The sequence below is a fragment of the Dunckerocampus dactyliophorus genome, chromosome 16 (assembly GCF_027744805.1).
Source record: "Dunckerocampus dactyliophorus isolate RoL2022-P2 chromosome 16, RoL_Ddac_1.1, whole genome shotgun sequence".
In the NCBI taxonomy this organism is placed as follows: Eukaryota; Metazoa; Chordata; class Actinopteri; order Syngnathiformes; family Syngnathidae; genus Dunckerocampus; species Dunckerocampus dactyliophorus.
In genome coordinates this window covers 22,879,213-22,902,501 of record NC_072834.1, presented here as the reverse complement: position 1 = coordinate 22,902,501, position 23,289 = coordinate 22,879,213, and the positions used below count along the sequence as shown (strand labels likewise).

Genomic DNA, 23,289 nt, shown 5'->3' with positions numbered 1-23,289 from the left:
GTATGCTTTGCTGATGTGTTGGCAACGAGCTCGCACGCTGTTTACGTCCATTCTGGTCTTCAGTCATGCTAAGCTACGAAGTATGCGCGACAATCGTTTCGCTGGCAGCCCAGGCTCTCGTGTTAAGAAACTCCCTGTCAACCGGTTGTAATCTTGCAATGCCTGATGCATGTCTTTACAATCAATTAATCTCAGGGATTATGTCTGATTCTTATCAATCCAGGAGGCTGACGCATCTCTCACTTGTCAAACCAGAGATCCGGTGGCATCGGTTTATCATTCACAGCCAACACATGACTTTTTATTAGGGATGTCCAATATGTGGCCGATATCCGACATGTTGATATTGTCCAAATCTCGATTTCTGATTCCGATATCAACCAATACCAGAATGTGTAACATCACACATATCTGTTGTGAAACTAACGGATACAGCATCACCAATTAGCTTCTCGACGAGGCTGTAAACAACATCTCGAGTAAGCAAACTACTGCATCTACCTGCTGCTATTTCCGCGTTTTTTTATTTCCCGCTACCCCATAGACACGAATGGCTGACTTGTGCACGGGAATACAGTGTTTTCCACAATGTGGGCAAGTTATGCTCTCGAAACGATGTTATGTTCAAATCATGCAGTTTACGGGCCAAATACTACCAAAGGTAATTGTTGAGTCTTACCTGTGAAATGTTATTTCCTGGGATTTGGTTTGCAGCGCATGAACGAGGCATCTTCTCCGCTCCGACTCTTGCCACATCCAGTATGGCGGCGACATTGACGTACGGCTCAGTGCTCGATGTGGCGTCTACATATATATGTCTATGAGCTACCCCGCTCACCGTTAGCAGTGTTTTGACAACCCCGAACACGGTTAAGCAAAGCATCGGCTCAAGTACATGTGCTGCGTGTTGACGACAGCAGTGTTGCTTCAAGGGCCGTATCGGCTTTCATTATCGGGAAAAAACCTGATACCGGTCTTACATTTTTATGCCGGTATCGGGCATCTCTACTTTTTATCTACAGATACTTCTGTATGCGCCAATGTAGCAACTTTTTTGGCAGACGACTTGGCTCCTCATCTCAGAACAATGTTTTCCTCACACGTTGATGCCTTCAGTGCTTGTCTGGAATGTTGGTGCCGACCGTCTTGTTTGAGTGGATCCTCTCCTGACATCCAATTTAGCTCTTTATAAGGCATTAGAAAATGAATGAAATCAGAGTCATTGCCATTAAGAAGAGAGGTGTGGTTTTAGAGTGCTACTAAGTAGTGGAAAATTGCTGACAAGATGGAGGACTAATGTGCCTTTCTATCCATTACCGGTCTGCCTACCTGGCTGTTCTCTGTTAGAAGCCTAGCCCGGGACCAGCCGTGCCTTCTCTCCCCCATTGCACAAAGCACTATCTGGATCAAGCGCCTTCTTGGTGGTTTAGGGGGAGGATGCAGGGAATCCATTCAGCATTGATCTTTTATCCATTTAGAAGGAAGATAAACATTTTATGTCAGGAAGCTGGACTCATGGAGACATATGGGATGGAAATGCTGCATTGCAGTGGAAACATCTTCTTATTGTGTTTTCCTCAACATCTTACTGGAAATTGCACAACAAAAACCTGAGTGCTTCATTTATTTATTTATTTTTTTGACCGATCATGTAGGGGTAGCGCAGCGACAAGATGTTAAGAAGCATGTAAACATGCTTCTTGCAGCACGTGTGTGAAAGGGGGAAAGAACAGCAAAAATGGAAAAATCAACAGCCATTTTCCAAGAGTAAAGGCAAAATATGAACTCATTCAATCCCAGCCGTTTTTCTAAATTCAACCCCATCAGTAGCGGCCATTTTAGACGATTTTGACTGATATTTCAAGACAGACACAATATTGTGTTGTATGGCTAAATAAACATGGAACCCACCAAAAGAATTAGACTCCCGTCTTTCATCAGAAAATAAAGTTTGTTTCTATCTTTTCTCGTTCTTTAGTAATCAGCAGTAGAACATGGGTAAGTTTCAGGAAAATATCATTTCCCAACTAAAAAAAAGAGAAAAAATTTGCTTCTTGTGAAGATAAAATGAAGTATTTTTTGTAGATATTTTTATCTAAACAACTATACCAACATAAACAACACAAAAAAGTTTTTTTTTTTACATCAAAATAACAATTTATTTACAAATATAACACCATGAACTATTTACAATTTTCACACAGTGTGTGAGCATGCGTGCGTGTGCACCCATGTGTGCGTGTGCATGTGCTAAAATGTCCATGCAATGCGTAACCTGCACGCTACCCTCCTCTGCAGTCGAGCACGTTAATACATGCAAAACATGCATGCTGAGGTCTTATCAAATGCACCTCTGCCACTTTGTGGCCGTTTTTGTGGCTTAAAACGGCATGAAAAGGGAACGCTTTCATTGTGCACTTGCATCCTCTTTTTGCCTCTCGCGCAAAAAACGTAAAAATACGTCTTCGGGAGCGAGCGTTCGGGTTTAAACAACTTCTAAATACGCCTTTGGTATTGAATGAGTTAAGACAAAAAAGTTTTAACTTTACGAGAATAACGTCACAACATTATGATTTTTTGTGGTAATATTAGAAGAAGTGGTAGAAGTGGTAATATTATGACAAGCAAAGAAAACAACAAACAAAGTTGTCATTTTTGGACAAATGGGTCACTGAAAAAGTTATAATGTTACTAGAATAAAGTCAAAATATTATTTTTAAATCTAATTTTCCAAACATTTCACCTCTCTTCTTGTAAATTTTCTTCTCGCGACTTTATTCTTATAATATTTTCACTTTTTCCCCAACCTATTTTTCTAAAAATGACAACTTTGAGTTGTTTAGTTTGTTTCTCCTAATATTACGGTTAATCTGGATGAATTGCATAACAAAAACTGAAGTGCTTAATTGTTTTTTTGGGAGCGATCAGGTAGGAGTAGCGCAGCAACAGATGTTAAGGAGCATGTAAACATGCTTTGTGCAGCATGTGTGGATTTAATGAGTGTGGGCTTGGGGACTGGAGTGTTTTAATGGCTTCCTTGAAGACTTGACTGCTGCAGATAGTGACTGTGGAACAACAGCAGACAGCAGGGAGCAAGAATAGGCAAATTAATGGGATCCTTATCAGGGAAACTTCCAGGGGTTGACAGGCTAAGGTGTTGCTGATAAATGCGTGTTATTGGCTGTGCCCTATGGAGCGTTTAACGGTCTTTACCATTAAAGCTTAATGTGGGGCTCCTCTTTGACCTTGGTGACAGGCATCCTGTCACTGGCTGCGTAATTATCTAAAGGCACCTGAAAATAAAGGCCGTCACGTGACATGAGTGGGAAGCAAGCGCATGTTGGCGTCGTCAGTGTTTTGACAGCGTAGCCTCATGCATCGTGCAGGGACTTTGATAGCGTTGCTACAGCATCCTTAGCTGAACCTTAGCGTCACAGTTTTAGTCCGAGGAATTTTCCCTTATGCAGGGATCACACGGCACAGAGCGAGGGGGGGGGGGGAACTTTACAATCTGCAGCAAGCCAAATATAATGCTTAGGATGGCATACCATTTTAATGAGGGGAAGGAAGAAAGACACTTCAAGCAGAATCCTGCTTAGTTTTTCAAATAAAAACAACCTGGCAGACATTTTATTACATTTCCTTCATCGGAAATGGGATCATTAACTCATTCAATACCAATGTCGTATCTATACGTTTTTATGAACCCGAACTCCCAATCCCAACAACGTATTTCTACGTCTTTCCGCTTTTTTGCACGAGAGGCAAAAAGAGGCCACGGCGCAACTCGACACTAATGCATTTCACTTCAGAACAATTGTAAGCCATAAAAACGGCCACAAGGTGGCAGAAGTGCATTGGATAAGAGCTCGGCAGGGATCATGTGAATGGAAGAATCACACGTGACAGGAAGGAGGAAGCGAGAGAGCGTGGTGGGGTGCAGTGAGGAGAAAGCAACCCTTTCTTGCGTTGTTTATGTTGGCATAGTTTTTTAGATATTTGTGCTGTTGTTTTTGTCAAAGTGAAGGTTATGCTTGAAATGGACACTACCAGTCAAAAGTTTTCGAACACCCCACATTTTTTCAGGTATTTATTGAAATTCAAGCCGTTCAACTCCAATGGATAGCTTGAAATGGTACAAGGGTAAGTGGTGCCAGGGGTTCAATAAAAAAGGTAAGGTTGCCCCAAATTGGAAAACAATGTGTATTTCAGAATTATACAGGAAGGACTGCTTCAGGGACCACAAAATGGGTCAACAATTTAAAGCTGTTCTGCAGAAATGGAGGTTGATCAAGCCTAAAAGGGAATTAACAACGGAAGAGAGACGCACCAGCTTAAAAGAGAAACTTTTGACCGGTCGTGTATCTTTTGGTTTTCTCCCTTTTCCAGTCGGGAACTGATGCTTTCCTGAAACGTACCTGCGTTCTAAGGAAAAAGGCAGAAACAACCTGAAGGAGTCTAATCTGCCTTTTGGTAGGTTCCATGTTCATATAGCCATAGAACACAATAATCTGTGTGCCTTGAAAGATCAGTCAAAATGGTCTAAAATGGCCCCAACTGAAGGGGTTGTCTTTTGAAAAATGGCTGGGATTGAATAAGTTCACAATCAATTCATCAGTTCATTGTTCCTTTCTATGCCAGTGTTGTGTCAGTCAACCACATTTCTAACAGTACATTAATCAATGAATGTGCTGGATATGACAAAGCATGATTGACCAGTCAATCAATTAGAGGTGTTGCAGCACGGGAGATCTTCTAGAAAATGCAGTATCTAACATAGGTAGCTGTTTTTATTTGGAAAAAATGAACAAAGGCATAGCATACTTTGCTATGAAGCCATTTCTAAAGCTTTGGGACTCCAGCCAACCACAGCGAGAGCCATTATCCCGAAATGTCCGAAACATAGAACGGTGGTGAACCAAAATGACTCCAAGAGCGCAACGACCACTCATCCGAGAGGTCACAAAAGACCCCACAACAACATCCAAAGAACTGCAGGCCTCACTTGCCTCAGTTAAGGTCAGTGTTCATGACTCCACCATAAGAAAGACACTGGGCAGAAACGGCCTGCATGGCAGAGTTCCAAGACCAAAACCACTGCTGAACAAAAAGAACATTAAGGCTCTTCTCAATTTTGCCAGAAAACATCTTGATGATCCCCAACACCTTTGGGAAAATACTCTGTGGTCTGATGAGACAAAAGTTTAACTTTTTGGAAGGTGTGTGTCCCATTACATCTGGTGTAAAAGCAGAAAAAGAACATTATAGCCACAGTAAAACGTGGTGGTGGTAGTGTGATGGTCTGGGGCTGTCTTGCTGCTTCAGGACCTGGAAGACTTGCTGTGATAAATGAAAGCATGAATTCTGCTGAAGGAGAATGTCCGGCCATCTGTTGGTGACCTCAAGCTGAAAGCAACTTGGGTTCTGCAGCAGGACAATGATCCAAAACACACCAGCAAGTCCACCTCTGAATGGATGAAGACTTTGGAGTGGTCTAGTCCAAGTCCTGACCTGAATCCTATTGAGATGCTGTGGCATGACCTTAAAAAGGCGCTTCATGCTGGAAAAGCCTCCAGTGCGGCTGAATGACAACAATTCTGCAAAATTCCTCCCCAGCGCTGTAAGAGACTCATTGCAAGTTATCACAAACGCTTGATTGCAGTTGTTGCTGCTAAGGGGGGGCCAACCACTTATTAGCTTTAGGGGGCAATCACTTTTTCACACAGGGGCATGTAGATTTGGATGTTTTTTCTCCCTTAATAATAAAAGTTTCATTTAAAAACTGCCTTTTGTCTTCAGTTGTGTTGTCATTGACTAATATTTACATTTGTCTGATGATCTGAAACGTTTACGTGTTACAAACATGCAAAAAAAAAAGAAATCATGAAGGGGGCAAACACTTTTTCACACCAGCGTACACGTGTTGCCTTACAAAATACCAAAGTGGCAAAGTTGCATCTTTTCATTTTTCACTATGTGGCCCTCGCTGGAGAAACGACTAAGGATGCTTATTTGCAGCCCAAAAAGCGTGTCCGGGTAAACGTACGAGTCTGTGGCGCGTCCCTGCTCTGCACTTTTGCAAGTTCCAAATAAATCTCAATGATACAAAGTCTTCTTGTTTGCTTTTTATTTGACTTTTATTCACGCTGAGCTTTCCTGGCATGCCCTGTTGTTGACCTTGCATTGGAAAAGGAATTTCACGCCAGATAAAAACACAAGGCATCGTGAAAAGAGCACATGTTTTGGTGGGCTTGTCACAGTCGTGGATGGAAATGCTGGTCGGACTAAAAAAAAAAAAAAAAAAAAAAGAGTGATTACTTGATTCTTCTCATTTTTCTTGACAAAGCAGCACGGTGTCAGGAGCGATTAGGAGAAGGATGGAGGAGAAGCAGGCCTCGGGGTCATTGACGAGGCAGTCCGTGACAAGATACTAAGCAGTTTAAACAGTTGACTTTGGGGTTATCCTTTGAGAAAGAAAGGACTGTGTAATCCTTCTAACAAGTGTATCCTCAGCTGCGACCAGTCACCGGCAAACATTACGTCACAGGTGTTTTATTCTTTCTCCTTGTGTTGGCTTATGTTGGTGCTGCTGCAAGCTTCTTTTTTTAATTTTGTCTTGTTTCTGCTTCTGATTTTTAGGTCCACTCACAAAAAAACACGATGAATCTACAATGAACAGACCCAGGGATGAAGGTATTTCATTGCACTTTTTTTTTTTTTTTGCCTTTTGCCTTTTTTTGTGTGCATTTATACGACAATTGTTCCCCCGTGCACACAGGGGCGGCCTAACTATTGAAAAAGCCTATTGTTTACATCAGCTTCACTCTTTGCCCGTTTTTCCCCCAAACTTTGCTGGGTTTTTTTTCATTTTCCACATATTTTAACTTTCTGTTCACTAATCTTTTTCTAAATATTTTGATTTTATTCCCATAATATTTTAACTTTGCTTTCCCCAGCCTCATTTTCCAAAAATGACAACTTTATTTTGTTTTGTTTGTTTCCCATAACATTTATGACTTTAAAAAAATAATTCCTCATAATATTGCAACTATTTTCTTGTCGAATAATATTTTTTTTCTCTTAATATTTTGCCTTTATTCTCCTAAAATTACAGCTGTTTTTTTTCAATTTCTGTTTTTTTTTTAAACATTGTCCAACTATTTCAACTTTCTTCTTGTCAATCGTCATCGTAGTAGTTATTCCCGTAATATTTGGACTTTATCCTGGTAACGTTAAAACTTTTTCCGCAACCAAATTTTTCAAAAATGACAACTTTATTTGTTGTTTTACTGTTTCTCATAATATTGCGACGAGGGTTGGGAGATATGACCTAATACAGCCAATCAGGAAGCAGACAACAATGGGAGGGAGGAGATAGACACTCAACTTCCCACAGCGCAATTCTTCTTAAAGGGCCGGGCTCGGCCTGTAACAGCGTTCATACGCTGCAATAAAAAAAAACAGCACTAGAAAATCCGCGATAGAGTGAGGGAACACTGTAATTATATTTTTAGAATGTGCCGCGGGCCAATAAAAAAACAGTCGCAGGCCATAAAGGGTCCCTGGGCCACACTTTGAACACCCCTGCTCTAATCTTTGGGTCGCTAACGAGAACGTTTTGTGATTAAAAATACATCAAGTACGCTACGCATTAAGAAATGTACGCAAACCGAGGCAACATTTTGCTGTGCATTTCCGCCGTGAACTATTGATACCACTAATTTAGTCTCCGATCCGATACTGATACTTTGTGCAAATTCACCAACTGTGTGTGGTAAATTTTAAATAGTTAAAATAAATGAAGAAGGACTATAAGAGTGAAAACTTCAATTCGCACGTGGCTCGGTTTACGATCGGTCATTGTTTCAGGCAAACATTACCTCAAACAGCCGAAGTATCCAAAAGTATGGATGTTTTAATTTGAGAGTGGATTTTAGTGCATGAAGAGCTGGTATTGGAAGCGTCTATTTTTTCCGTATCCTTTCGCACATCACGACCGTAAACCAGAAAGTACGCTAACCGGGGCGTACGCTAACTGGGGCGTACGCTAAGCGAGGTTTCTCTGTATGCGCATGGGGGTTCGGGTTAAGGTTTACGTGTTTTTATGTACGCGCTGTGCTGCTGCTTTGAAAGGAGCTGTTTTATTTCCACGTCTTAAAGTGCGATGTGTGCAATGGATATTGAGTCATCCATCACACGCTTATGAAATGCTATGCTCCCATTTTACACACACACACACACACACACACACACACACACACTGTGTCATTGCTTGAAAAGTTTACTTTCACCCAGAGAATCCCTTACCACTGTTTGGTGATGCGGACAAATCGCGCCTGCATCTGTTCCCCGACGCGTGCCCACGCATCCAAAGCATTAGGAACACTTTCACTTCTCACTTCAGCCTGATTGGAATGGGAATGTTGTTATATCATATTATTATTTCTCAGAATAAACTCCAAATATTAATAAATAATTCATAGCCTAATAGCCTAAAGAAAAAAAGCTGTAATTTCACAAGAATAAGCTTGTAATATTATAAGGAAAAATAATGTAGCATAGAAAGAAAAATGTTATTTATTTGTCATCATATTGTGACAAACCAACAAATGAAGGAATCCATCCATCCATCCATCCATCTTCTACCGCTTATCCGAGATCGGGTCGCGGGGGCAACAGCCTAAGCAGGGAGGCCCAGATTTTCCTCTCCCCGGCCACTTCGTCCAGCTCCTCCCGGCGGATCCCGAGGCGTTGCCAGGCCAGTTGGGAAACATAGTCTCTCCAACGTGTCCTGGGTCTTCCCCGAGGCCTTTTACCGGTCGGACTTGCCCTGAACACCTCCCCAGGGAGGCGTCCGGGAGGCATCCTGACCAGATGCCCAAGCCACCTCATCTGGCTCCTCTCAATGCGGAGGAGCAGCGGTTCTACTCCGAGTCTCTCAAGGATGACAGTGATTCTCACCCTATCTCTAAGGGAGAGCCCAGCCACCCTACGGAGAAAACTCATTTTGGCCGCTTGTACCCGCGATCTTGTCCTTTCGGTCATTACCCAAAGCTCATGACCATAGGTGAGGGTAGGAACGTAGATCGACCAGTAAATTGAGAGCTTTGCCTTTTGGCTTAGCTCTCTCTTCACCACAACAGACCGATGTAGAGTCTGCATCACTGCAGACGCCACACCAATTCGCTTATCGATCTCGCGTTCCATCCTTCCCTCACTCGTGAATAAGACCCCAAGGTACCTAAACTCCTCCACTTGGGACAGGATCTCATCACCGACCTGGAGATGGCATTCCACCCTTTTCCGGGCGAGAACCATGGACTCGGACTTGGAGGTGCTGATTCTCATCCCGGCCGCTTCGCACTCGGCTGCGAACCGATCCAGTGAAAGTTGAAGTTCACGGCTTGATGAAGCTAGCAGGACCACATCATCTGCAAAAAGCAGAGACTCAATCCTGCAGCCACCAAACCGGAACCCCTCAACGCCCTGGCTGCACCTAGAAATTCTGTCCATAAAAATAATGAACAGAATTGGTGACAAAGGGCAGCCCTGGCGGAGTCCAACCTTCACTGGAAACGGGTCCGACTTACTGCCGGCAATGCGAACCAAACTCTGACACCGGTCATACAGGGAACGAACAGCTTGAATTAGCTGGTCCGATACCCCATACTCCCGGAGTACTCCCCACAAAATTCCTCGAGGAACACGGTTGAATGCCTTCTCCAAGTCCACAAAACACATGTAGACTGGTTGGGCAAACTCCCATGCACCCTCAAGGACCCTGCTGAGAGTGTAGAGCTGGTCCACAGTTCCACGACCAGGACGAAAACCACACTGCTCCTCCTGAATCCGAGATTCAACAATTCGGCGGATCCTCCTCTGCAGAACCCCTGAATAGACCTTACCAGGGAGGCTGAGGAGTGTGATTCCACGATAGTTGGAACACACCCTCCGGTCCCCCTTCTTAAAAAGGGGAACCACCACCCCGGTCTGCCAATCCAGAGGCACTGCCCCCGATGTCCACGCGATGCTGCAGATTCGTGTCAACCAAGACATGCCTCCAGCATCCATGGCCTTAAGGAACTCCGGGCGGATCTCATCCACCCCCGGGGCCCTGCCACCGAGGAGCTTTTTGACAACCTCAGCAACCTCAGCCCCAGAGATAGGAGAGCCCACCGTGGAGTCCCCAGGCTCTGCTTCCTCATAGGAAGACGTGTCGGTGGGATTGAGGAGGTCTTCGAAGTATTCTTTCCACCGATCCACAACATCCCAAGTTGAGGTCAGCAGCACACCATCCCCACCATACACGGTGTTGACTGTGCACTGCTTCCCCCTCCTGAGACGCCGAATGGTGGTCCAGAATCTCTTTGAAGCCGTCCGGAAGTCGTTCTCCATGGCTTCTCCGAACTCCTCCCATGTCCGAGTTTTTGGCTCAGCGACTGCCAGAGCCGCAGACCGCTTGGCCTTCCGATACCTGTCAGCTGCTTCCGGAGACCCATGAGCCAAAAAGGCCCGATAGGACTTCTTCTTCATCTTGACGGCATCCCTCACCACTGGTGTCCACCAACGGGTTCTGGAATTACCGCCACGACAGGCACCAACCACCATACGGCCACAGCTCCGATTAGCTGCCTCGACAATAGAGGCACGGAACATGGCCCATTCAGACTCAATGTCTGCCACCTCCCTCGGAACATGGTCGAAGCTCTCCCGGAGGTGGGAGTTGAAACTCCTTCTGACAGGAGACTCTGCCAGTCGTTCCCAGCAGACCCTCACAATACGTTTGGGCCTGCCAGGTCTGACCGGCAGCCTCCCCCACCATCGGAGTCAACTTACCACCAGGTGGTGATCAGTTGACAGCTCCGCCCCTCTCTTCACCCGAGTGTCCAAAACATATGGCCGCAAGTCCGATGATACAACCACAAAGTCAATCATGGAAGTGCGGCCTAGGGTGTCCTGGTGCCAAGTGCACATGTGGACACCCTTATGCTTGAACATTGTGTTTGTTATCGACAATCTGTGACGAGCACAGAAGTCCAATAACAAAGCACCGCTCGGGTTCAGATCAGGGGGGCCGTTCCTTCCAATCACGCCTCTCCAGGTCTCACTGTCGCTGCCAACGTGAGCATTGAAGTCCCCCAGCAGAACAAGGGAATCGCCTGAGGGAGCACTCTCCAGTACTTCCTCTAGAGACTCCAAAAAAGGTGGGTATTCTGAACTGCTGTTTGGCGCATAAGCACAAACAACAGTCAGGACCCATCCCCCCACTCGAAGGCGGAGGGAAACTACCCTCTCGTTCACCGGGTTAAACTCCAACATGCCGGCCACAAGCCGGGGCGCAACAAGAATTGCCACCCCTGCCCGTCGCCTCTTACTGCTAGCAACGCCAGAGTGGAACAAGGTCCAACCCCTCTCAAGAGGACTGGTTCCAGAGCCCTTGCTGTGCGTTGAGGTGAGTCCGACTATATCTAGCCGGAACTTCTCAACCTCATGCCCCAGCTCAGGCTCTTTCCCTACCAGAGAGGTGACATTCCATGTCCCTAGAGCTAGTTTCTGTAGCTGATGATTGGACCGCCAAGGTCCCCGCCTTCGGCTGTCACCCAGCTCACTCTGCACCCGACCCCTTTGGCCCCTCCCATGAGTGGTGAGCTCATTGGAGGGGGGACCCATGTTGTCTCTTCGGGCTATGCCCGGCCGGGCCCCATGGGCGTAGGCCCGGCCACCAGACGTTCGCCATCGTGCCCCTCCTCCAGGCCTGGCTCCAGAGGGCGGCCCCGGTGACCCGCGTCCGGGCAAGGGAAAACGTGGTCCAATGTTTTTTGTCTTCATAGAGGTCTATTGAGCTACTCTTTGTCTGGTCCCTCACCTAGGACCTGTTCGTCGTGGGTGACCCTACCAGGGGCATAGAAACCCCTGACAACTTAGCTCCTAGGATCATCGGGACACGCAAACTCCTCCACCACGATAAGGTGGTAGCTCAGGGAGGAGAAATGAAGGAATAAAGCTGACAATTTGGGGAAATTTACAAGAAAAAGGTTGAAATAGTTGGAAAAAAGAAATAGAAAAAGCAGTTGTAAATTTATGAGAATGACGTCAAAATATGAACAGAAAGTTGTAATTTTACTAGAATAATATTGTAATATTATAAGGAAAAATAATGTCATTTTAGTAGCATAGAGTGGAAATGTTCAAGAAAAATGTTATTTATTTGTTGTCATATTACGAGAAACAAACAAAAGAAGGAATAAAGCTGACAATTTTGGGAAATTAGGTTGGGGGAAAGCCAAGAAAAAGGATGAAATAAAAAAAAGTAGAAATGGAAAAAAGAGTTGTAAATGTATGAGATTGACATCAAAACATGAAGAGAAAAAAGTTGTCTTCTAACGAGAAAAAAATAGCTATTTTACAAGAATAAGCTTATCGGTAAAAATAAGTCATTTTAGTAGCGTAGCGTTGAAATATTAAAGAAAAATGTTTTGTTTTCTTTTCTTTACTTGTCGTATTATGAGAAACAAAGAAAAGAAAGAATAAAGCTGCAATTCCTGGAAAATTAGGCTGGGGGGGAAAGTCATAAAATTACAGGGATAAAGTCATAATTCCGGGGAAAAAATGTACAAGAAGAAAGTTGAAATAGTTGGAAAATTCAATCAAAAATTTTAAAACCAGCAGAAATGAAAAAAACAGCTGTAATTTCATGACAATAATGTCACAATATTACAAGAAAAAACTCAACAAACTCTTATAATTGTGTCTCACGAGAAAAAATAATGTCATTTTAGGAGCATAGATTTGAAATAATAGAGAAAAAATATGTTCGGTTTTTTTCTGGTCATATTATGTGAAATCAACAAAAGAAGGAATAAAGCTGCACGTTTTGGGAAATTAGGTTGGGGGAATGAGAATGACATCAAAATAGAAGAATAAGAGTAAGCTTGTAATATGAGTAAAAATAATGTCCTTTTAGTAGCATAAAGAAAAATGAAAGATAAAGAAAGATTAAAGAAAAATATGTTTTTTTTGTCATATTATGAGAAACAAACAAAAGAAAGAATAAAGCCGTCAATTTTGGAAAATTAGATTGAAGAAAAACCCTTGACATTATGGGAATAAAGTCGTGATAACTTTTTAAGAAGAAAGTTGAAATAGTTCGAAAAAGCTGGTGTAATTTTACATGAATAAAGTCAAAATATCATGAGGAAAACGTTGTATTCTAATGGGAAGGCAAAAAGTCATAATTTTAAGGGAATAAACTGGTAATATTATGAGGAAAAATGTCATTTTAGTAGCATAGGCTAAAATATTAAAGAAAAATGTGTGTTTGTTTTAGTTCTAACATTATGAGAAACATTCTGAATGAATGAATGAATGAATGAATGAATGAATGAATTATGGAAAACAAACAAAAAGAAATTGGTTTGGGGAAAAAGTCATACAATTACGGGAATAAAGTCAGAATTTACAAGAAGAATGTTGAAATGTTGAAAAAAGTAGAAGAAATTTAAAAAACGGCTGTAATTTCATGAGAATAAAGTCAAAATATTCAGAGAATAAACTGGTAAAATTGTATATTATGAGTAAAAATAATGTCATTTTAGTAGCGTAAAGTTGAAATATTAAAGAAAAAATATGTTGTTTTTTTGTCGTAATATTATGGGAAAACAAGCAAAACAACGTCAAGTTTCATTTTTGGAAACACGTTGTAATATTATGGGAATAATCAAATAAAAATAAAAAAGTCCCACAGTCAGACGGACGGTGCCCCACAAAGCATTATGAACTCTTTACCTTTTCACTGTCGGTGCACGCTTGCACACGTTTGCATGCTCTGATTTGCGCTGATGTTTGTTGCCATGAAACACGGAGGAAAAGATCCATGCAGGCTTGCACGTACCGAAGAGAAAGGAGAGCTGAGTGGACGGGGGGGGGGGTTATCATAAAGACAGGAGCATGATGAGATGACATTTACGGAGCTTCAGAGTGATGGAGATGTAGAGAAAGAGAGGGGAGAGGCTAGATCAGCACCAGACGGGTAAAGCTTGACATTTATGTCAACACACGCGGTGAATCAGAAGAGGTTGGGGAGGCTACAATTCCTGTGTTCGTTGCTTTAGCGTCGGCGTGTGGACGTCGTGTGTCCAGAAAAGTCGGATTTCAAAGTCGGGTAGAAGGAGAAGGGATGGGTTTCGTGCAGGGGTGTCCAAAGTGGGGCTCACGGCGTACTCCAAAAAATATACTTGAAGAGTAATTGAAACGGGTCGCAAAAATAGGGCAAAAAAAGTAGAAAAAAAGATGAATCTCTTATGTTTTTATAGCAGATAGTTAGCAGACTTATGAGTAGACTGTTTTTGTCCTCTAGGAACCCGAAAGGGTGGGAAATTTGGAAGCTGATCCTGCAAAAAAAAAAACAACAAAAACATCAAAATCAACCCTTAACATTTATTATATGGAAAATAACTCATTTTGTTTGTATTTTGCTAAGCAAAAACAGTGACATGATTGAATCACATGGGCATGTAGAGGCTGGATAATACAAATATTTACATTTGTTTTTTTTTTTTTTTAGTACAACTCAAGTTGATTGAGAGATCAAAGCAAAAAAAGTAGAAAAAATCATCTTTTTCGTCCACTAGGGACCAGAAAGGGTGGGAAATTTGGCCTGGGTGTCTGGTTGACCTAGGAACACATTTTAAATTTGGATTTTAGGATTTTTCATTTAAAAAAAAACATCTTGGGGAAAAAACCTGCCATGTGGAACCACAACCACAAGCAAAGTTATGAGCAGAAACAAGCAAAAATTTGCGTGCAAGGACAAAAAGGTCCTTAGGCACCCCAGAGGGTTTTTTTCCAGGTTCTGCATGCAACCAGCCTCCACAAATGCAATGTTGTCGTACGTGCATGCATCTTACAACTCACTTATTTCATCCGGAATTTCAATGATAGAGATGGAAAATGCAATTTTGCATGCCAACCGCAACAGGAACCGAGCAGCGAATGAGGAGGGGACTTGGATGACAGCTGGCTGATGTCATGTGACAGCTACAGCTGGGTTACGGTATGGTTAGATTCATAGAGGTAGCCAACCGACACCACTCTATCAACAGACACACGTATCGTTGCACCCGTTGTGTGTGTGTGTGTGTGTTTGTGTTCCCATACCAATGACATCACCTATAGGATGCATCCAATTCCCTTTAAAAAACATAAAAAGGTGTGTGTGCGGTGAGCAAGCATTGTTATTTCTTGCGGATGACATAATACAATCCTGAGCGCTTTGCCACGTATGCGTTATATGTGTTTTTAATCGCATGCACGAGAGAAACGTTCTGTTTAAAATGGCATACTTGAATTCAAAAGCAGGAAAAAAAGAGTCCAGGTGATGAGATACTGTGCACTTTCTTATTTAAGCCTACTTAGACCTTTTTTTCTTCATCTAGCTTTCATTAAAGCATTGTAGTTATGCATGAGCTTTTTATCTTTCATTCCCAAATGAATGGAGTTTTAGTGCCATTTAGTTTCAGGCAGATATTTCTTTTTTTTCCCTTATTTTTTTCAGTGATTCTGATTAAAATTCGTCCCCCCGCCCCCCCGGAATATTATTGCTGCTGCGAAATGATAAACACAAACAATGACGAGACAATAAACACGTGATTTGATTACAATATAACGCAATAACAGCTCTAATTTGCGGTTGTTTAAATTGAAATGAACAATATCGTAATTAGCTGGAAACTAATAACCGATTAGCTCAAGTCAAGTCTTCACAACCTTTTATTAACGTTCTCTGTCGCTCCCCCGTACACTGAACGATGCGTTTGCATGAAATAATTGTTCAGCCAAGTTAAAATGTCATTTACAACTCGATGAAGCAATCTCAGCGGGAACTGCGTGTGCGTGCTGAATCTGAACTGAAGAATGAATGCTGAAGCCTCCTAGAAATGCGCTGAAATCTATTGACCGGCTGTGGATCGAACCAGCAACCATCAGGTTAGGAGACGACCACTTTACCACCTGCACAGATTAAGCACAATGTCACGTGTAATGTTCAATGTAAAATGAATAACCACCAATAGGGGGCGACATTGAACTTGCCCCTTCATTTTCAGTGGGAGAAACGTCACAGAAAATATTGAATTACTGGAAAATGTGTGAATTTTCAGGAAAGTCCCGATAGACGGAATGTAAAAATGCAGACTGAATGTTGAAATGCGTAAATAAGTTGACGCTTACAGTGGGACCGAGGACCGAACCAGCAACCGTCAGGTTGGGGAAACAAAAATGTCAGCAGAATTTGCATCTGAATGCTGAAATGTAGAATGAATGTTGAGATACGTTGAAACAGCCACCGAGGATCGAACCAGCAATCGTCAGGTTGGGAGACGGCCTCCCTGCGGCCTGAGCCGTGCCACCGTGCACAAGATAGGCATAATGTTACGTGTAATTTTCAATGTAACATGAATTTCTACCAATAGAGGGCGGCATTGAAGTTCTCCATTCATCCTTAATGGAACAGGCATCACAGAAAATATTGAATTTTTTGAATTTTTGAATTGTTTTTTTAAGTCCAGACCAGTAGCAACTGAAAAAAATGAGCCGACTAAAAACCGCAGAATTTGAAATGTTGTAAAGTAAAACTGACTGTTGAAATGTATAAACAAGTTCATGATTATGAGGAACGAACCAGCAACCCGCTGTTGGGAAACAACCACTGAGCCGTGTCACCCTGTAGCTTAAGCACAATGTCACAGTCATGGAAAATGTCAAATGGTTTTCCACCGGTAGGGGGCGCCAAATGGGTTGCCCATTCATTTTCAGTAGAAAAATTGTCACAGAAAATATGAAACTACAGTAAATGTGGGTATTTTTAAAAGGTAGTGGACTAAAAATTAGGAGCAATAAGAAGAAGCAGAGGAGCTGCTTAGAAGAACTTGTGTGCGAATGCTGAAATGTTGAAGTAAACCCCAAACAGAAGTCGAGGGAGAGCCCTGCGATTGGCTGGCGACCAGTCCAGGATGTACCCCGCCTCCCGCCCGAGTCAGGATTAAGCGGCATAGAAAACGACTTTGAAGAAAATGTGCGGGAATGCTGAAATGTTGAAATAAGCTACAAAAGTGTCGAAACTGATTCACCGCCTGATGATGGAACCAGCAACCACCAGGTTGGGGGACGACCACGCTACGACCTGAGCCATTGCCAGCGTGCACAGAATAAGCATAATGTCAAATACATTTCCACCAATAGGGGGCGCCATTGGAAGTGGCCATTCATTTTTAACAAGGAAGGAAAAAAGTCACAGAAGATATTGAATTATTGGAAAATGTGGGGTTTTTTTGTGGTTTCACACGACCAACAGTTTGTCTTTGACATGGCAGCTACATGTCAAGTGATTAGTGTGAGGATTTCATTTCACGCGGGCATGTGACTCTTCTTTACTGTCCTGCTATTGCTTAAGCATAATTGAATTAGTTTACATTTCCTCTGGGAAATCAGCAGAGGTTCAGAGCCCGCCAGAGAAGAGCAGCGTGTTGGAGTGTGGGACAGAAAATTGTTTATTCTTTGTAGCCGTCTGCTTGAGTCACTGGTGTGATCCATATAATGTGTCGTGTGTACGCGTGTGTGTGTGTGTGTGTGTGTGTGTGTGTGTGCGTGCGCCTGTGAGTGTCGCACCCAAGACTTGTGCAACCTGAGATTCAGGTGGTGATGCAGGCGGGTGTGCAAAGACGTGAGTTGAATTTGTTACCACGGCAACAGGCATTCAGTGAGTCGGTGCGATGGAATGGCTGGTGCAGTTCTATTAGCGAGAAGCAGTTTCCATAGCGACTCAGCATCGCAGCTGCCGATGCAAGCATTGTGCGTGTGCGTGTGTGTGTGCGTGTGTGTGACTGCGGTGTGAATGTGAGCGTTCATTAGCGTATCCCGCTGTGTATGACTGGCTTTTTAGCATCTCATGTTTTTTCATCCTTGCTATCATGTTGTTGTTTTTCTGGTGTGAACCTTCCATCCACGTCGTTAGCACCCCCGACACACACACGCACGCACGCTTCTGTTCTCTCACGCTGTCCTATTTCCATCGTCTTCCTCTCTGTCTTATACCTCTTTATCGCTCTTCCTCTGCTGCTATCTCCGTTTCGCCCCATCACCGAGTGCTTTGGCTCATGGGGGTAAACAGATGCTGTGGCTGTTATTTATGTTTCCACTTGGTCTGCCTTTCATACAAATTATCCACATGGCCTGCACGGTGCAGACACTCGGCTTAACTGGGCCGCACCGGCACGGCTCTCATAGCTCGGATGCTGAGACCATACCACAGACGCAGCGAGAGGGGTTTTATTTGGAAGGGGGAGGAGGGCATCCGAGTGGTTGCACCATTTGTTACACACTTGAGGAGGATTAGTGTTTTGAAAGGTGCTATCCCTTCTCAGGACAGGGGCATCAGACAATATGACTTCAGTATTATGGAGGAAAATTATTGAAATGGAGCAAAATTTGTGTTTAATCATACGAATTCATAGTTTCTTAAAGGAAAAGGGCACTTTTTCTTAATTTTAATTTTAATTTCATCCACAATCCTTATGTAAGACATGAATGAATCTGGCTCTTTTTCGTGCGTCTGAAGATCTAAAAACAGATTTAAAAAAAGGCAGCTAAGAATGCACGTAACGGGGCGCACCTATTCCGCCTATGAAGCCTTCTGAAAAAACCTCAACAACGCTCCATTTACATAATGTGACCTGCATATTAGCCAAGCTATTATTATTGTTATTAAGATAAGGTAAGAAAAGATATGCCTTTATTAGTCCCACAAGGTTGAATATTATTATTATTAACTTTGTTACGCCAAAGAACTACTTTACTGGTGTGGTGACACCTCACCGCACCACACCGGCTAGCGACCACCACGCAGTGGCTCACAATGCCTCAGGCCACTAGCGAAAGGTAACGCTACATATTGGAGCTGCCGCCACTGCTGCTGTGTTTTGGTTTCCGACGCCAGGTGTCGCGTTCCTTTCTATGTTGCTATGTGAAATCAATGCGCTCAGGAGGGAAGTTCCAGTAATGCTTAAAATAACCAAAATAGGGCAAAATACTGGCGGTATTCCATGTTGTCATGAATGTACCTGTTACTCCATGCTCACAGCATGGATAGAAAACCATAAACACTTATTGGAGGGTTTTGGAGGTGTTTTAATAGCGGCCTTTCTAGGCAGAATAGCTGTGTCCCATTACGTGCCTTAATTAGCTGCCTCTTCATAGCTGTTTTTTTATCTTTCGAACGCACGGAAAAGAGAGACACGTGTGTTCATGTCTCCTCATTTCTATACATTTACATTCGCCCCTCGCCACTTTGCGCTTCGGATTTCTCGGTTTCACTCCATCACGGTTTTTAAGAATATACATTCAAAATATACATACGCATTCAAAGATGTGATATGTAGTATTCTGCACTGGTCACTAGTTATTGTGACACACAAGCACCAGACTTGACTGTGCTAGCAGTGTCAAAGCGCTCTGAGTGCCTTGGAGGTGGAGAAGCGCTATACAAGTGAAAGAGCAAGAGCATTTGATTGCCAGAACAACAGGCTTTTATTGCAGGTTTGAATTATCTCACGACAGACACAATAATTGCATTTAAATCTGAAATTGAACTCTGAACCCCCGATGTCACTTCCTGTCTGCCTGTCTTTCAGGCTTATAGTAACACACACACGAGCACGAGCCTTATTTATGTCTTAAGTGTCTTATTTTCTGCTATTATGTCAACTATATTGGGTAATAGGAGTGTAAAGGTAACTATAGGGGTGTTATTTCATCCCTAGAGGGCTCTTTTAATCTTAAAAAATGTATTTAGAAGGCCGTAAACAGGTTTTTTAATGCAAAATTCTCTACAAAAATTCACTTATGACACTCAGGTCTGGAACCAATGAAGCGCGTTAAAGGTGGGACTACTCTACATGCACTTTGCATTGTATTCTGCATGTGAAACTACAATCGTTCTGTATTTAAAGTGTGTGGTGGGTGTTTGGAACGGATGAACTGGATTTCCATTGTTTCCTGTGCTTGTGAATGTTGTCATCCATCCAGGTCATTGCTTTCTCAGGGCATTGAATCATGGAAACTGGACTGTTCACTAGATTGTCCCGCCTCGTCATGAGCATGAACTGATGAAGCCTGCTCGAATGAGAGGTGAAACGTCTTCTAAGACAACCTGAACCGGTCCAGTTGCCATCGAGTCAGTGCTCTGAGATTTCCTATGGGATAAATTGTTTCAGTTTTGGTACGATTCGGGTTTGGACGGACACCTTTAGAACGAAAACTGATCCATCTTTTAACAGTTCAGAGCATGAATAGGTTCTTGAGAACATGAAGCGCAGCATTTTCTTTCTGGCTTCCCAGCGTCCAGTTACGTGTTCAACGTGTAACATAGTTGTTTATTATTGCCCGTGGTGGTGGTCGTTGCCCTGTGTGTTAACTTACGTGTTCCATGTTGTGCTGTCATTTTTATGATTTTTTTTTTACCATGATTTTTGTCACTTTCGTGATCGCAGTAAGTGTTCTGTCTTGTGAACCCCCTTGGCTATTGCTTGCCCAATTAAAAAGCCTCTTCCTGTGAGCTGGTGCCTCTGACCATCCGGTAATCCCTCCTTTATCGCGGTCAATTGGTTCCGTGAATCGAATCAGGATTCTTTATTTATAAATCAAATATTGTCGCAGTTAGAGCAGTGAAATCTTGCTTGTGACTTTCTAAACCCAGTTTTTAACATGATTGTAGCCCTCAAGACGTGAAATAACACACTTATAGTCACCTTTGTACTCCTATTACCCGATATAGTCATAAATTAGACTCAAGTAAAGTCTAGGTCACAACCAGTCGGCCGGTCTACGTACAAAAAAACGCAGGAAACGCAAGGCGGGTGCGTGTGTCACCTGCTCATTTTCAAGCCGTAGAGTGTCTGCAGACCAACCATGGCTTTATGATTGAAAAGGCTTCATTTAGGCCCAAAAACATTTACAATTTGCTTAAATATGCCTTTTTTTTAATAAATCATTATTTGTTATTGAATACGGCCTTTTATTAGTTCATTAATATCATTTTGAGTGAAGCTGCGAAAGGGGTGAGAGATTATTTTAATATTAATATAAAACACTAACACTAAACTTTGGTGTCAAGTTTGGGGGGGCACGAAGTGCGGTCCGTTCCGCGGGTTTGAGACCCCTGCTGAGCGGTGATGTGCGTCGAACCTTGTAAACTTCACGTTTTGCTTGTAATGGCGGCTAACAGTTACGTCTTTTACACTCCTTCTTCTGCAAGCTAGAAATTAAAAATGGACTTCGTATTAATAATTTCACAGTTTCAAAGTGTCTTAGTACATCATCATCTGTTTCTAATTCATATGCCCACATTCCTTTACTCACACTTTTTTTTTTTTTTTTTTACTCCCTCACATTCGATTTGAACGTGTGGGATGAAACTCCTTGAAAGTTCCACTTGTGATGTTATTACTGTATCGCAATTCCACATAAAAGTCACAGGCATCAATGTGTGTGTGTGCGTGTGTTCCTCCGCAGATATCCGTGACCGCCGTAAGAAGCCGGTGATGTTGTTCATCCACGGCGGCTCCTACATGGAGGGCTCGGGGAACATGTTTGATGGCAGCGTCCTTGCTGCGTATGGAAATGTCATTGTGGTCACCATGAACTATCGACTGGGCGTGCTTGGTGAGTATGGGGTTACACCTTGTATCAGGTACTGGACGCGCTTTGTCTCTTGGACATGAAGCGTTTCACCTTGGCGCCATATTGGTTTGCCAGACGTTCGTGTTGAATACTGCTTGTGGGTTTTGTCGTTTATATGAAGGACTTTCGTCGTACAGTTTTCACTATTGTAGAGTAATTGCAGAAAAATGTAACCTCGTTGTTCCATTTTAACTGCACTATTTTCCTGTAACAGTCTTCAATCCTGCCACTGGTAGAATGAAACACGCAGCTTGCCTGGGATTGATTGCCAGTTAGTGACTTTAGCATGAATTGTTTCTATTTGTGAACTGCAATTGACTGGCAACCAGTCCAAGAGCAGCTGGAGCAAATTGCAAAACCTCCTCCTCTTCTTTGGCCGCCCTCGTCTTTGCATTTCTCCGAAGATTTCCACAAAAACAACGCATTAACGTACTTAGTCACACAGAGTCTGACGCTCTTTTCGAACTTTATGCTGACCTGGACACTCTCCGTCCCTCCTCGGAACAACACTTCATTCTCGCACGAGGTGCATTCGCAAACACGCCGACCATCACAGCAATATTTCATTATGCGTGTGTGTGTGGCCTAAATAAACAGAAAGACAAAGAAAAATGATGAGTGGATTTTCTTCTCATTAAAACTCAATTGTATTGTATTGTTATTGTTCCCGTGTTTATCGCGGGGCACAGGTTCCACAAAAAGTGAAATCCGCAAAGTAGTCGACTTTATTTGCTTTTTTAGTTTGAATTTGAATCATCCCTCTACTAGATTGGACACAATACATTAAGTGACTCAGCATATTCACTGCTCGTACCGCGCTTCGTCCTGGCGCCGTTTTGCTGTAGCGGTTTTGTATCCTTGTTAAATCATATTCCTCCCGCCGTCGTCCTCCTCCTCGTCCTACTCCTTGAGCGGAAAATTCATTTGGTGGGTTTATCTACTTCTTCTATTGTTTATTGGCGGTTAGCAAGCAGCCCATAGTTAGCTCGTTTGCTAGCTACGGCATGAAGGAGATTGATTGACAATGGTCCACAACCAATCAGCACGCAGAACACAACAGGCAGGTTCTCCCTTAGCCAATAAGGACTGTTGTGGCGCTATATTTAGCCGGCTATTGTCTGCTGTGGGTTCCTAATCTGCTCTACAGGCACGTAAACACATACTGAGGCAAGTGGAGCTGCACACGTCTTCAACATGAGCATACAACACCCTCTACTGGTAGCAGTAGTAAGTACAATAACAGACGTACAACAGAGCACCGATAGATGGACTCCACCACTACAAGGACGCAGAACACAATGCGTGTTCACACGCTGTTAAAAAAAGATGCAAAATTGCACTTTTAAAAAAATCTGCGAAACAGCGAATGTGCAATGTAAGGAGGGAACACCGTATTATTGGTTCATATAATGTACACAAACGACGGACACCTTCAGACTAGCACGGTGCTCTCCGTGCTAGCCAAGCCCTGGTCACATGATGATGATGAACTCTTAATTCGGAAGTAGAATTTTGCCCATCTGCAATCCTTATGTGAGACATGAACACACAAGTCTT

The 23,289-nt window shown here is 43.0% G+C and overlaps 1 protein-coding gene across 3 annotated transcripts in view; it reads left to right on the top strand.

Annotated features, from left to right (window-relative positions):
• Positions 1–23,289, top strand: part of nlgn2b (neuroligin 2b) — a 119,565-nt gene that overhangs the window by 53,962 nt on the left and 42,314 nt on the right. For all 3 annotated transcript variants that reach the window (XM_054754025.1, XM_054754026.1, XM_054754028.1), the window contains 2 exons: positions 6,640–6,693; positions 21,565–21,714. In XM_054754025.1, coding sequence (XP_054610000.1) covers positions 6,640–6,693; positions 21,565–21,714 — 204 coding nt within the window. The remainder of the gene's footprint in view (positions 1–6,639; positions 6,694–21,564; positions 21,715–23,289) is intronic.